A 17,124-nucleotide genomic window follows, 5' to 3' on the forward strand; every position below is an offset into this window, starting at 1 on the left:
TTCTTAGTAGACAAACTTAAACCAAACACAATACACAGCAAACAACTTTACGCCTCAGCTGAATAATCCAAAAGCTAAAGGTCCCAGAACTACATTCCTGACCTTGAAATGTATTCAGCAGTAGTTTCTGAAACAACATTTTGATCTTCCTCTTCCTCTACAGAGCAATACTTCTCAATCAAGTTTAATGAAACTTTGTACACAGATTCATTTTCTTTTCCTTTTAAAGATTTATTTTTATTTATTTATGCATACAAGAGCTCAGGTGTAGGCCACAGGTGTGGGGGTAGAGAAGGGGTGAGAGAATTCACCAGAGACAGAGTGGGAAGCAGAAACAGATCTACCAAGATACACTGCTGGGGAGCAGCAGGCAAGACAGCAGAGCTCTGCTGTGCCATGTGTATTAGCTCCCTGGCTGGGGATTGAACTCATGCTGCAGTGGCTGCTGATAGTTTCATGGTGCTAAGACTCAACCACTTGTTGCCACCAGGGAGGCCCTGTACACAGATTCATTTTCATGGTTTTGTAGAGCGTCACTTCTGCCCAAACCGCCACATTATTTAAACCTTTGCACTCCGCTGTCCCCTCTCAGGGGACATCGGAATTCTAGCATATCACTCGGATGTCCCCTCTCAGGGGACATTGCAATTTATTAGTGATTACGGGGAATTGAGGTTATTTCAACGCAACTTTTTGAGACATGCATGTTTCCCTGAAGTTTTATATTGAAATGGCACAAGAAATTAAATCAAAATATCGTAAAATGGTTCGGAGTGCAAAGGGTTAATCATTATACTAAGTTTCTCAGTTTCACCTAGTTTCTCAGCAGCCTGGAAGAGATTTGAAATGCCATCTAGAATAAACAGAGTAATTTTGTAACTTTTGCAGTTAAGAGGTTCCTCAACAATTCTATTATGCTACAGTGAACAAGGTATACAATCTGTTCAATTGTTCCTCCACTTGAATAGTTGGTAGCAGCCCATACAGCTTCCTTTTGTGTCTTTAAGGCTTCCTTAGAGAGAACACCAACAAGAAATGGGACTAATCTATGATTCACAAGTTGCTATATCTGGTCCTGATAACCAGCTGTGATCTTTGACACTATCCATGTAGCTTCCTTCTGAATATTAGTTTTGGAGTTGGTTAGCAGGCTGGGAAAGAATAACAAGTGCTCTTATATCCATTACAACCTGAGTCTGTTCATCTGTCCCAGTGACAATTATTTCCTACGGCTCTAGTACAGGAGTCACAATTGGCAAAAAGTTTCACAAGTTGGAGTACATCTGTTCATTTGGACCATCTATAAGGCAGAATATGGCCCAGCAGGTTCTGCTAATATTTCTGGTCATTCTAATGCTGGAGACAAAATAAAGTAGAAAGAATCTGCTCTGTAGCATCTAACAGGGGTGCAGAAATCTTGCTATGACAAAGATCTGAAATTGTCCAGGTAAGATTACGCAAGTAACCATATGCTAAAGATGACATATCAGGAACTGCAAGCAGAAGAAACAGTGGCTCAGTTGCACCATATTTGATAACCAGGTCCAGGAAAGCTGAACCATCACCTGCAATGTTTCCTAAAGCCCATAGCTTGTTCACTGACATGAGTCTGGGGGAGATGTCAACAGAGAAATGAATGCTGGGATAGCACCTCCATGTACCCCAGCCTTCATCTGTTCTGATGTCCTGGAAGCAATGTTAGTAAATACCCAAGCAGATTCAAACTGAATGGACTACAATCAATTCTGCCCAAGAAGGTCACAAATTCTGGAATCAAATCAGCCCAGATTCTGTTTTCTATGGGAGCTGATTTTCCCTAGGAGTTTCCTAGCGGCATGAGGACCTTGGAGGTAGCTTTTCAAATTGTTCTGATTTATGCCTTTGATAATGATATCAATAGACCAATTAATAATCCCAACAAAGAGGTCCTATGAGGAGGATTAAGTAGCACCCACTACAATTAGCAAACATACATGATCTTGGCAAGAGGAGCATCAGTAGAGAAATGGAGCTAAAGTCAATGCAGCAGAGCACACTGACAAAGAATGGAAGAGGAAGAACAGACACTAAGAAGTCTGGTTATGGAGGAAAGGTGACGGGAAGGTCTGAGAGGAAGATGGGATGCGGAGCGGGCGTGTGTATATGTACGCACAGCTTTTATAGATGGGAGAGCCCTTTTAGAAAAAAGTCAGAATAAAGAGGTTTGGTGGCAGAAAGCTGAGGTAATCTTGAGGAGCAAAAGCCATCTGCACAGGCGTGTGTAGGGTAGCAGGATAGGGGTCTAGAAAGTGAAGAAAGAACACTGTCTCAGGAAAAGTGGGGACTGGGGGACTGCTGAGCAGTAGTGCTGCCAGCCCAAAAGAGGCTGCTGGTTAAAAGTCAATACACCTCTTAAACTCCCACCATGTGATTTTCTCTGGCTCTGCTGAGCAGAGTGCAAATTGGTTCCAATTGTGCACCCAGGGGTCAGACTTTATCAGGTGGGTACAACAGAAATGTCAACTCCACAAGAAGCTGAGGACACAGGCAAAGGAAAGGTGCATTTAACATGTCAGACAGGGAAAGAAGTAAATCTAAGAGGGAACTGATAAAGGACTGAGGGAGAGGATTGATGAGGTGAAAGAATAGTATAGTAGAAATAACAGTATGAGAGTATAGAAAAATCCCCAGTGGGAAAAGAAAAATCATTTGGAAGAAAACCAGTGCTTATGAGAAGTAAAATATCCTATTTCTACCTCTTGGCCACCCACAAAATACAAGCTACTAGAATCATCTATTTACCTCCTTACTTAAACTTTCCCTCTACCTCTTTATGGAAAACTGACTTTCCAGAAAATGTCAGTTTTCCTGCAGTCCTCTGAAGTTGCTCCTGCACCTCAGTTTTAGGGTGAGGATCACCTAAAAATTACTATTCTCCATCTTCATGTACCAATACCAGCAGCCAGTACCTTCTAGAATGTTTCCCTTTCACTGTCATCTAATAACTCCAGGGCAGTCTCAAACATTCACAGAACATTTTACTGGTATCTGGTTAAGTTTCTCCCCCACAGCCACTTTAAGCTCTGCTATCAAGAATATTCATTATTGATTAGGACAACCACCAGACAACTTTCCATGCCTACTCACTTCAAAGCAAGGAGCTGAACCCCTAGAGGCATTTCAAGCCCCCAGGGTAGACTCACGTCCAGGGGCTTAGCCCTTATAGTCCTAAAAATAAGTTCATTAAATGAAACCAAATTTAAAAGGTAGACTATAGGACTCATGCACACTATCACCAAATACTTCCTCCTTGACTACTCCATGCTTTTAGACAATAGTTATCAAGAAAACACAGCAAGAAGATAACAGAATTAGTTAATTCTTAGTATCCCTAAGCCTACTTCTATCTCCATAGTTCTAATTTAGAATTCCAACTTGTGGAATTATTTGTGCAATGTCTCAGTCATCAATATTTCTGAATAACTAGCCTACACTGATTGGGCCCCTCATGTGACCCTACCACCTACACAGCCTCATTTCAAATCTGGAAATATTATTGTTCTGCTTTTTTCCTTTTTTTTTTTTAATGAGGGGGAATAAACAAATTATTATGCTATATTTGCTCATAATGTTATATTAAGAAAAACAAGGTACCTACAACCAATATTTAAGACTCTTCTGATTCTATTTATACATTATGGATCCAGAACTTATAATTTACATACTGTTTTCACATTATGAAATTAATGCAAACTACTTGGGCATTGCAATTTTGGCCATAAAAGTTATAATTCAACCAACTGGCTTTTAGTATTGTTATAGAACCTGTATGATGCTCTAAAATTGATCACTTAAAGTCAGGATCTGCTCATGTAACCAGTAACTTTATTACCTAGTCTAAAAATCAGTACAAGATAAAATAAGGGAAATGAGGTAAGTGATGGAAGGCTAAATACAAATTTCCTACTGAATGTTAGTCACTGTAGATTACTGGTATGAGTTTTGCCACATTTCCCACCAGAGTCATTAGATAAAATGTGACCCTCAGAGAACAAGTCAGATGGGCCCCACACTAAGTCGCTGGGATGCCATGCTCCACAGAGACCACAGTGCTCTCCAATGGCAAGGGATGCATCCCCTCTTCTGTCTCATTCAGAGCCAGGACAATTAGTTCTTTTCTCTCATTGTAACCCTTTTCAGCATGTCAACATTCCTTTGGAAGCACCTGGGAAGAACTGACATTCTCTGGCTTTTGGGCCATTCACACGGATCCTCAACCTACCCCCACTTCAAGGAATCCAATGGCAGAGTAGTGCCTTAAGCATACACAAGAGTCAAAGATGCTATGAGGTTCTTCAAATACTGTCAGTGGTAGTAATAGTTCCCTGTTCTAGAACAAGAGTAAGCATTGAAGAAAATGTGAAAATACCACAATTACTATATATTAAACTGAAAATAAACCAGAGGACTTAGCCACGTGGCAGCTGGATTTGTGTAGGTCTTTGCTCGCATAGTTCTTTGAAAACAACTTTTTTCACTCTAGGAGAAAATTCTAAATTTTTGTCCTCCACTACAGACTTTTTCAACACATAAATAAGCCAAAAAGAAGCAGTATAAATAGTAGTAACTAAATTATCATGGTCAGCATTTTCTTTTTATATTTAAAAGAAATATTTAATTAGTTAATTTAAGAATTACTTTAAGTTCAGTTTTTTCAACAAGAACATTAAAAACTTTTAAAAGTGAGGCAAGAAGTCAAATCTAAAATCTTACCGTCCATATGAATCAGCTAAACAAGAGGAACCTAACCCAACCTGATCTTCACATTGACTTTAAGTGCTAATAATAGAAACATGGTCATTCTGGTCTGATTATAAAAAGTCCTACATTAAAGAACAGGAAACCCCAGATTTGTTTCTCTACACTACAACTAAGCTGTATTATGGACAAATCAAGATTACCATCCGTATTTTAATGATGGGGAAAATGCTCATGGCCCACCTTCTTGACAAGAAAGTCAATGGGGAAAATGAGATTGTATGTTTCAATTTTTTTATTTCACAGGGAAAAACTCTAGTTTGCCACAATTATAAGCCTTCCATACCACAGAAGTACATCAGAAATTTGCTTCTTTTAGCCTCATCTACATTTATGTGTACTAGCTATTATGTGTCCTATTTATGTGTACTAGCTATTACGTGTACTAGCTATTACTATTATAGGTACTAGCTATTACTACCAATAAAGAAAGATATACTGGACAGTTTTGTAAACATGTCCAATCAAAGAGTTACCTCAGGTGATTATTAAAAACAGATTCCCAGATACCATTTCAGATCTTCTTATAGAATATACAGGCAGACACCTAGAAGTCTGAACTTTTATAAGGACTCCAGGTAATTTCTATACTCTACAGGTGAAGTTTAGGAAATAATGACATTACAGCAAGTGCAACTCATTCCACCTCAGGGCAATACATTAGCAATCCACTGATTGGGTCCATGTATCACTTCCTCACTCAGTCTACTTCAGCATAAATATGTTAAGTATTTATAGCTAGTATTCCTGAAGGCTCACTATGTGTTGTATGTGGTGCTATGCACACTAGGTATGTTCACTTAATGGTAATAACCTTTTGGTTTGTTGTTTAGCAAATACTAGTTTGGTCACTAGGGAAAATAGAGGCTTTATGTAATTTACCTGAGGTCACACAGTTGGTAAGCGTTGTTGGCTTAAAACCAGACTGCATTAGGCTGCCACCCGCTGCATTGTTCAATTCTAGTATCAAGTGAGAAAAAGTAAACAGATGGCAAGAAGTGAAACAGAAAATTTAGGTCTTGGTTGACCAATAACTAACCTAATGTCAACTCTTTTGCCTTTGTTAAAACTAAAATTAAACAGTAAAAACAATTTTGCATAGGAAAAAAATTTTCCCTGATTGCTTGGGAAAATGCGAACTTCTCTATCTTCAATAATTATGTGATCCTATATCAGACCTGGTGTGAGATCCTTCTGTAAATTAACCCCTGAATAGTCTGCTCAGTGACTGGGTTTTTATCTTGTTGGGAAGGTAGAGGAGGACTCAGGTTAGCCATAAGAACATTTATCTCAAGTCACAAGAATGATCACTAACTTGATACTAATAGCCCAAGTCTCAAAACTATAAACTGAAGAGTGAGCATTAACTCCATTAATATTTTGTTGTGACATACTAAGTATATTCAAATTTGCAGACAGGTTTCCCACAATGGCAATTACATCAAAACTAGGGTACATTAAGTTCTATTTATTACTCACATGTCTAGTTCATATTAAGAAGAAAATTACTTTAATGAGTCAATAAAAGGCTTCATAAGAAAATATGGGGATCTATTGAACAGTGATGACCACATCCTATGACATACAAAAACCTACACATAATTTATAGTTCAATACATACATGTGCTTGCTCTATATATTATATCTTAGAAAACTGTCATACACACATACTGGGAGACATGTAAAAGAAATGTTAATGGTAACATCGTAAAGATACAATAAGAATGGTAAGTAAGGGCCTCCCTGGTGGCCTAGGGGTAAAGTCTCAGTGACACAACCCTGATAGCCCACCTCCAGGCCTGAGTTTGATCTCCAGTCAGGAAGCTAACCCTCATGGCACAGCAGACCTCTCCTGTCTTACCCGCTGCTCCCCTTACCAGAGTATTTCAGTATGCCTGCCTGTTCTGCTTCCCACTCCGTCTCTGGTGAATCTTCTCACCCCCCACCTCTGGCCTATACTCAGTTCTTTTATGCAAAATAAATAAAATCTTACAATAAAGGAATAATTACTTAAAAAAAAGACTTGTAAGTCAATTTACAAGTTATGTTCAATGTCATTATCAATTAATATTAAAACATACTTGTTTACAGATAAATACATAGAAATAACACCAAATACCAAATTCATAATAGCTTTGAAGTAAAGTAGGCAAACAGAACTGAAGCCATGGGGGTTTCACTCTTTCACATATTTTGTCATTCTTTATTTCCTAAGAATGGTGGTAGGTATGTGAGTGATATGTTGTCTATTTGTGTGACCAAAAATTCAAAGACAATCAAAAAAGAATTAAGCACACAAAGGCTGATGATGTTTTAAATAACCAAGCTAAAAATTTGTGTGATTCTGCAAATATAATGCTATCCCCGATGCTGGTGAAGTTAAGAATCCAAACCTTGCACAATTTAGTCAAATAATATGAAATTGCTGGGCTTCTTGTAGACCAAAATGTCAAATATAAATGATTCTACATAGCATGGAGCTGGAAGGGATCATGCTCAGCGAAATAAGCCAGACAGAAAGAAAAAGAAAAATACCGGATGGTCTCACTCATAGCAGGAATCTAGAAAACCAAACTAAGGGACCAGGAAAAAGAATAACTATAATAAAGAAAAAAATCAAAATCAACAAGCAACTATAAACCAGAGACACACTGGGGAGGAGGCAGCGGAAAGAGGTATTGGGGTCCAAATAAGGGGGATGCAATTGTATGGGGAATATAAAAAAAAAATAAATCTTAAAAATAAAATGATTCTACATGGTTTATACAATATAGAATTACTAAAGTTCTGTATATGAAAAGCCAATTCTATATATGGCAGGACTGAGGAAACAGAGAACTCAAACCAACAATGAAGAAAATGAAGATAAATTATCCAGTATAGAGAACAAATTAAATGCTTAAAAATTAGTACTGTACAAAATGTGGTCAAACTACTGTCCTCTGACATAAAATATTGTTACTCAATTCTTTTTAAAGGCCTTATGAGATTCTTATTGAGCAAACCAATTTATACATACAAAAACTGAAGTTCAAAGGACTTATCCAGGGTCAAATAGGCAGTAAGCAGTTAAAACATATTCAAAACTATACCAAGGTCATGTTCCAAGACTAACCACAGCAAATGAATCAGAAACTCAGAAAATAAGAGATTTTAATTTAATTCCAATCAAAGGTTATGAATGGAAGAATTAAGGACAATGATCTATAAAAGTTCTGTCTCCTTTTTATTTCCTATAATTTCAATTAAAAAATTCTAAACTATAACTCATTCTTATTTTGTTATATTGTTTTTTAATTCAAAACTTATTTCCCATAAACACATTTTAAGTAGTGATTAAGTTACTAGATTAGCTCATGGAGTCAATGCAATTTATAATTTAACTAGAAAACTATTATCCTTCAATAACATGAAAATAAGAAAACGCACACTACTTAAGCAGTGTGTCTCTCCACCATCTCTCCCTCTTTTCTTAAACTTAAGTACAGTACTTTTAGGAAAAGGTTTTAATTAGAAAGAAAAAGTTTTGAAAATATATTGAGGAGATTTGGAGGCCCTTTGCAAGGTTTTCAAAGGTAGGAGTAATGAAATTTTTTAGTGAATAAATATCACTCTTAAGAATCATCACAGAACCAAGATAAATAATGCAAGACAAGGAGATGACTTCTCCTAGGATAAACAGAAGCAGTAACTGAAAGGGTTAGAAAAGACAATATGAGAACTACTGAAGAAGAATGAATGCAGGATACTACACACTGAGAGGCAGAAGAAATAGAAGCACTCTAAAGGAACAGTCCCACTGGGAAACTTTCATCAGCTCTCTCCCCAACTGCAAGGTCACTGTGCAGAGTTAAGTGAGGGAAACCACTACGATGTGGGGATTAGATTAGAGTGAGGGAAGTATTAGGTCATTTGTGTAGTTTTTACATAATTAGGCATCTTTAACTCAGTAAATATGTCTACTGAAATCTATCTATGCCTACTATTAACATCTTACGTATTCTCATCGTTTGCTTCCTTTCTAATAAGGAAAGATGAGTGAAATGACATGCTACCTAAATCTTTTCAGTTAAAATGCACCCTGGATAGACACAATCATCTAATGCCAGATGTCTCTGTTGGCCTGCTCTACTCAGCAGGTTCACTACAAGGAAAATGCTGCCAAGTCACATGCACATTTACACCATCAGAGAAGAGGGAGGGGAGACCAACCTGCCTCTGTATTCAGCTCCTCTAGAATCCCGCTGGTCCTCCAGGTAGCTCCTGTGTCCTGGCCTCCTATAGAAATACTGTGCTCTTGAACTACAGCAGCCGCCAATAAATTGTCCACATTTACCACTTCTGGGTCAGAGCTGGTGTCAGACATATCATAATGAGCTACAACTGGAGGTCCATCTAGGGAGGAAAAAAAATGTATACTTGTATCTAACTTGTGGGGTGAAAAATACTTCTGAAACTATGAGACCTCTAAATGCCAGTTGCCCTTTTTATTATTCTATCTGATCTGAAAAGCTGTACTTTATACATATATTTTGTACATGATGTGAAAGTGGAAAAGATAACCCAAGCTTACAAAGATGAGGAACACATGTGGGAAGGAAGAACAGAAGACAAGACTATACTGAACAATGTTACACTGAAACTCCATCACACTCCTAAGGAGCAAAAGATAAAAGGGAAAACTCCCACAGAGAAAGAGAAACTGTCTTTTTAAATGAAAAAAAAAAAAATGTTATTTTTAAAGAGAATGAACATAGTTCTTTCTCATAGTAGCTACTACTGCAAGTTCCTAGTAGATTCAGAGAAGAAAATCAAATATATATGTTCCCACTTTCTAAAGAAATAAGGTAAAACACTAAGAGTTCTACTTGACTGACAACTATTTCCAATAAAGCCCTTTTATAACATCAGGGATGGTATGCAATTTACAACAATCTACAAAAAGACAATACTCACAAAATCCACCTTCAGGATTTTGCTTTGGACATCTTAGGAGAAAGACAACTAGCCCACACTCCAAGGAAATGACATACAATATTATGGTAATTTTAGAGGAAGATGTTAAAGGCCTCACTGGAAAAATAAGACATCCCATCCACCTCCAAATCACCCTAACTAGCTTGAAAAAGGCAGCCCAGTTACCAAGTAATTACACTGCAGCATTTCATGCTAAGAATCACTAAGTATTCATGCTTGTAGAATATACATGCTTTAAAATGCTGATGCTACCCTTTTCTATGTAAGCAAAAAAGCAAAAATAAAGTTTTCATTCAAGTACGAAAAACATCTCTTACTACTACCTCCATTTTAGAATAAAGCAGAAATAAAGGAATTTATTTCTCTCTTCTCCCTCATAGCTATAGATGAAATTGCAGGCAAATCATTTATTTCCATAAAGATTTTTTTAGTATCATCCAACAAATTAACACTAAACACACCTACTGTATGAAACTTTTGACTACAAAGGAATACATATGCCAATGAATCATTAAAAAAACACAATGAAGGATCACTGTAGTAATACGAACATCCATTGTATAAATCGTCACTGAACAAAACATGGAACACACTTGGGGTATTTAGCCCTTAATACTAAGTTCCCAAACCAAAGGTTTATGTAACATCAATTTTTTAAATAAATAAAAAAAATGACCAAACATAAAGCAAATGAGCTATTAAGGGCCACTGTATAGAAAACAGACATGTCACAATATGAAATTCTGACGATAATGAGTTGCAGTTGATTACTTAAAAATAATTTCCAATCCCCCAAAGGGGTCAATCAAGTGCATAGGAGTCAGCAGTGTGGTTTCAATATAAGTTAATAATAGATTTTAGCTCAAATAGCAAAAAGTTGATTCATATTTGAGGGTTTTCTTTTCTAAAGAAGAAAAGAAAGCTGTATCACTTTACAGAGTTCTCGTCAGAGTTCAAAATGATTATTATGGAATCAAGATACCATGTGATGTCCAAATTGGTGCAGAAGATATGAGGGTCAAGTACAATATTGACTATTTGACTAAATGTTCTGTTTTTAAAGGGCTTTACTTTTTAAGTGCTTTAGGTTTGTAAAAAAAAAAAAAATTAGAAATTTACTTAAAATTTATATCACTAATACCATATAGCTTCTTGCCCTCACAACCCACACCACCCACTACTAAATTGAGGCAACAGTCAAGTCAAAATTGTACCATTCCTACATATATAATCATGCAAAAAGTATAAGTGTATATGTACATGCAGAGTGACATCACCTACCCATGGAAATAACTTGTCTGAAAGTCTTCATCAGTAGGAAATACAAGTAAAAACTTGTTATCTGGCTTCATTCTTGTATCTTCCATATTTCCAAACAGCATACCTTATAGCTTAGCTTAAATTTAGTATTCATCATAAACAAAGACAGCAGTGTTTTTATATTTTAATTACACTTAACAGTTAAAATAATTATCACTGTCATTTTTCACTTTCAGTATATTCAAATGATGACAAGTCAATACTATACAAACTTTAATAAAGGAATGGTTGCCTTTCCAACTTTTGTCTTCCAACAAGAAACTATGAATAAGGATCCTGTATTCCAAGGTCAACTTACACCTATCATTGCACCAAACCAAGATAAAATAAGGTAGGTTTAAAGCATTTAGCTTCAGGGCTTGGATTCTGAACCACTAAATGAATATTATTACCTAACTGATGGAACAATTTGTGGTACTCTTTCAAAAGGTGTGTCTTGCCACACAATCGACATAAAAGGTAAGAAATCCTGTAGTGATTTTAGCTGCCTTTTCAAAGAAATAACTCTTAAGGGAAAAAAAAATCAGAATACTGATTTTCAGCTAGAAAACTCATAACATTAATAACAGAAGCAGCTATCTTAATTTTCCAATTTAACTTTATCAGTTCATTACAGGGCGGAATAAACATGGAGATACTGTCCTTCCTAGAATAGTCCTCTATGCTGTTAAAACAATTACATTGTCACTTCAAATAAAAGTACAATTGAAAACATTTCCAACTTAAAACTTAGTCATTAACAAAAGCATATTCCATATTTGTAACATAAAGGTTATCAAACTACACACTCTTCTGTTTTCTAATTCTGATGTCTGTCACAATCTTAAAACATGTATTTATGACAATGAATTTAAAATAGTTTTTCTGTAAACATCAACAGCATCTCTCTATAAAGGTAATTAAACATAATAACTCTTTGGTCTGGTTGATCAAAGTGCTGTTTCTCCTGATTAAAATGAGATTTTTACTACATTTTACATATACAAGACAAGAAAACTTAAAAGTTGAGCAATCCACAAACTATTTTTTATTTAAGAACATCAACTCATCCATTTTATGCCAGAAATAGGTTTGTATCTTCTCACTGACATCCTAGACTATTAACAGATTCTAACTTTTTAAATACCAAATACAGGTTTATCTGTGTCATCACATCCCTGATACAATGATGTTTACCAGTATACAATCTTAACTGTCATTAGATGCTTAATTTTATCAATTAAATTTGAGGCAAATATTTTCCTGTAGATCACATGGAAACAATTTGACTAATAGAAACAAAAAACAAAGCAGAACAAAGTCTACATTTACAATCCCTGATAAATCCCTCTTCAAATTTGACAATCAGAATACAGAATTTTAAAACTATGCAAAGTAACTAAAATTACACAGAGGCCTCTTTCATTTTATGAATGACAAATTTCAGTCCTAGTTAGCTAAAATAAGAGACTACAGTTGTTCTCATTGTTGAGGGAATAAGGAATATATAGGATGAGACTAGAAGCAGGAAGTAAAGATAAATTCTTGGCAGCATACATAAGATAAAGTGCTGCCTACTACTTCTTAGGTGTATGACTCAAGTTTCTTCACAGGGTTATAGTGAAGGTTAAAGACCTAAGACAAAACACAATTGTTGAAATGTTGGTCGCCTGCCCCACCTTTCCATTATAATTAGCACCTGTCTTACTTCATTGTTTGCTTATCTTTGTATGTAAACTCTGCTGTACACAGCCTGCATGCAAGGAGCTTTGAGAAAATATCACTGCATGAGATAACTTATAGATCATATATTAACCCACAGTATATGCTTTGCTGGGATTAATGAGATCATCACAAATACGGCTTGAAGTGAAATCTCACTTGAAGTGAAATGTCAGCCTGGATTCAGGCTGACATTTCACTTCAAGTGAGATTTCACTTCAAGCCGTATTTATATGAAAAGTTTCAAAGCCAAACAGAGGTCCTTTTGGATTATTTCACAGTTAAGATAATCAATCTTGCTTGGTCTCCCAAACTGATGACTAATTAGATTAGGAAAAACAGAATTCCTCTCGTATACAGATACACCAGGAAAAATACTCCTCTTTCCCTCTCTCTATTGCTAAGTCTTAGACCCGAGGAAAGGTGGGCAATGGACTAACACACGGTTTGCCCCTTCTATTCCTGTTTCTATGGCTATAAAATTATATAGTAATGCCCACAGTAAATTCCTTCTCTCTTCCCTACCACATTCTATCTCCCAATACCCCTCACTAGAAGAAAATCTCTCTGCTGTCAGTTACCCAGAGTTAGCAGGCATACACCCAGCACCATTATCTACACCCAGGAGAAAACACTATCAAGAGATAGTGCAAATCAAAAAAAGTTATTCTTTCTCCCTAACCTCCAAAAAAGTTATACCTGAAAAAAAGAGTTCTTAGATATTACTAGCGAAGGGTATGTGTGTGGCGGCCAGGGGAGGAAATAAGGTGTGCAGAATTGACTGGTGTGGAATGAGGGACTGAGGGCAAAGGGCAAACCTCAAGAGTTGCAGAAGTGAATTTGCATTCTGATAGAACTTACCCGAGAAAAACAAATTTTGATTATACAACAAAATATTTACCAAGATTGTATCTGCAAATGAAAAAGTTCTTCAGGAAATAATTGTGTTATTTTTATTACTATCATTCAAAATAAAAAATGGAGAACAATTTGAGTAGAAGCATTCATTTTCAAAGCGTCTCAGAAAGATGATTATATCAACCAAGAAAGAAAAAATAAGTACAAAAAAAAGTGCAATCTCTAAGGAAAAACACCGCTTTAAATACCCAAACTGTGCATGTATTTCCTTCAGAATATCATACACCTATTTAGTAAAAAGAAAAATGTCTAAGACTGGGTTAGATGGAAATGAAGCAATATCACTGAAATTTTGTTTAGAAGTTAAGCAATTTTAAAATAAAACTGAATCAATGCCTAGTTTGTAGTTTTTCTACTATACTCATCTCAATTATTACAAACTTATATTTCTAAAGTTTCCAAGGTAGGCGTAAGATTTTAAGGATTACAGTGGTGATTTTGTCCCTCTAGAAAAGTTATCTCTGATACTGATGAAGAGTTCATTTTAAGGGATTAAAGAGGTAAAAGCAAATATTCAAGATTACTAGAATAGTGGAAAAGTTGTTAAAATAAAGAAAAACAATTTAATTTTAACCCTGAGCCACTAACTCTATAGAGTTGGGAAAATGGAATCAAGTTATTCAAAAAATAACTCAGGTAATTTATCTGGATATTCAAGGGAACCTATAAGTATAGAAAACAGGGCATTTAAACAGGTCATCATCTTTCTATTTATCTTTCTATTTTATGAATAAATCCATGACCTAGTGCTTTAAGGATTCAAAGATATTGAGAGAAAAACAAAAGAACACAAAATTTAGGTATGATTTTAGTCACATCCCCATGTCTACATATCCTGCTACAGAGAAATCCATTCCAGCCTTTTGATTACACCTCAGGGTATTCTAGATTTGGCTTTTTTTCCAGATATTCCTCAATTTTTAATAGGGTAACTCTGTAGGAGATACAAAGAAAAAGTCTTGACCTTTTATATTAACATTGGTATTTTACTGCCTTTATTAAATACACCAATTTTAAAAAATTCCAAAATGTCAAATTCTATTATTAGTTATACTAACTACAAACTAAGACTATTCATTACATATGGAAAAGTTTTCTTGACTCATGAACATTTAATGTGCATTAACTGCTACAGTAATACTAATATTACAACTCTGCCCTCAATAGAGTAACAAGAAAACATTTATTTTTTAAAATTTTTATTTATCTAGATTAGTTGTTACACTTCAAATGCACAGTTAGGCAAAAGATATAAAGAAAATGCAATAAAATAAAAATCACAATAATATGATAACATTCTCCCCACATCTTAAAGTTAAAATATAAATAAAACTTCATTACCAAAGAATACACTTCCTTATGAATTATTACTCCTTCATTCTTTTAGGATGTCTTTTTCTTTATGTTGTGGTAACTTAATATATTGTGAAAATATCTACTCAATACCAGTTAACTAACAGTTTGGTTTCAGATCCTACTAACTCCCCTAAAATACAGAGGAATTAAAACAGAAATCAAGAAAAAATGAAAAGTAGAGAAACTCAGAAATCCATAGTTAACAATTCATACACTCATACAACTGTTCTAGACAAATTAAAAAGACAGGTTTTTTAAATCTGTACAATGACTGAGGACATACACACCATTTTAGGAGAGAATTTTGAGAAAAAATTTTCTTTGAGAACAATTTTTATAGAACAAAATCAATTTAAGTGTAATAAGCTTGCTGAAATTGTTTTGATATTATATTTTCTGACATGTGGCATCCCACAAATCTCTTTCATTGTGTCCTCGCTGTACTATTTAAATAATGCAAAAAGGAGAGAAATCAATAAGCTCAACAAAATACAACAGGTACAATTACTTTAAAAGATCTCCTTCTTTAAGATAACCTGCCTATAATTTGTTACTTCAAAGAAATGACAACAACACAAAGCTTATTCATCATCTTTCTTCTAACTTTCATTAGGCAAATTCAGGTGTATACTAAAGAGGAAAATGATCAGTAACACCAATTTGGGGTGTTTGTTGAACAAAAGGATTCACTATAGGATTTCTTCCCTTAACAAGAAGATTTAATACATTTTAAATGGTTTAATTTTTAATATCCCAGGTTGCAAACAAATTTCAAGTAATAAATCTTCCATAAATTGAGACAGACCTATATAGCAAAAGACCCTTGCTCTCAAATCCACATAACAGCAGAGGATGACAAAAGCAAAGATGCAAAATAAATTAGTTCTTGTATATTTTTTTACTCAGTCTGCTAGTAAAACAAACCACAAACTAAAACCTTTACTTGACAATTGAAAAAATACTTTTTTCTCCAACTTAATCACCCTACCCAGGTTTATAAATGTGCAACTTTTTCTTCTTATGTACATTTAGGAAGTCTTGGATAGACATTATATTAGTAACCTGAATCCAGTAAACTCCCTGTAGACCACTATATAGTTATGTCTCCAGCAACTTCTCATATACAACATTCACAAAAACAAAGTTATTTCAGAACTGTGAAGGTGGGTACACATATATACACATACAAACACACATGCACCCTTGAGACCACGATCTTTTCTCTGACTTGATAACAAAACAACAAACCAGGCTTTTCTCTTGAAGCCCAACAGACAGAATCCTTTACTTCAAAGTTTCAAAAAAAAAAACATTTGAAGCAAAATATTAAGACTTAAGATTTCACTTGTTATGTTCTAAATTAAATTTTATTTGGGCTTTTATTAACACTTAAATTTTAATAATGCCTACATCAATATATTAAGAGCTATCATCTAATAAATGGCTCAAATAACCAGATCATCTAGATCTATGGGTTAAATTCTCTTAAAATGATTAGGTATTTACTGTCCCAGCACACTGAATTAGTACAAACTAGGCAGAAAGTCATCTGTAGATAATCAAAAAACATACCTAACCTTAGTGACGACAAAAATACCCCCCTTTTTAAATATCACCATCTAAGTTCCACATGCACACATTAGAGAAATGACACAATCCAGATATGGGATTTTATTCTTAAGAACCATTTCACCCACGTCTAGATTAATGCCAGTTGAAAGAGGTTTCTTTCTCGCATTAACCCTTTATAGACTACAAAAGTTCAAGGATATTACCCTTCTTAAAATAATAGGGAAATTAAGGAAAGACCACTAATCACTTCTAAAGCAATACATAAAGATGCCACCACAAAATCCAAAAGCAATTTCCACTTTTCAGTACTAATATTGTTAAGTATTTACAATCTTAGGAGTCAAACTTTGCCTCAGGGAAAGAAAATCAGTAAAAAGGTGTTGAAACTACTTCAAACACTTTATACACCTTTAAAATATCCATAACACGAAAACAAAATTTTGAAAGAAATTTTAAAATTGTACAATCTGGTACAGGCACATT

General features: G+C 35.0%; 1 protein-coding gene and 1 pseudogene across 5 annotated transcripts in view; both read right to left on the minus strand.

The window, feature by feature from the left end:
* The window catches only part of ARK2N (arkadia (RNF111) N-terminal like PKA signaling regulator 2N), a 67,173-nt gene that overhangs the window by 14,085 nt on the left and 35,964 nt on the right, over positions 1–17,124 (minus strand). For 4 of the 5 annotated variants that reach the window (XM_037508579.2, XM_037508578.2, XM_054694064.1 and 1 more), the window contains exon 3: positions 9,010–9,192. The exons of the other annotated variant lie outside the window; for it this stretch is intronic. In XM_037508579.2, the coding sequence (XP_037364476.1) occupies positions 9,010–9,192 (183 nt within the window). The remainder of the gene's footprint in view (positions 1–9,009; positions 9,193–17,124) is intronic. 5 annotated transcript variants of the gene reach the window in all.
* On the minus strand, positions 711–4,973 carry LOC119243708 (importin subunit alpha-1-like; annotated as a pseudogene).

This window comes from Talpa occidentalis, unplaced genomic scaffold, assembly GCF_014898055.3.
Source record: "Talpa occidentalis isolate TD23 unplaced genomic scaffold, MPIMG_talOcc4v2.1 talOcc4.13, whole genome shotgun sequence".
In the NCBI taxonomy this organism is placed as follows: Eukaryota; Metazoa; Chordata; class Mammalia; order Eulipotyphla; family Talpidae; genus Talpa; species Talpa occidentalis.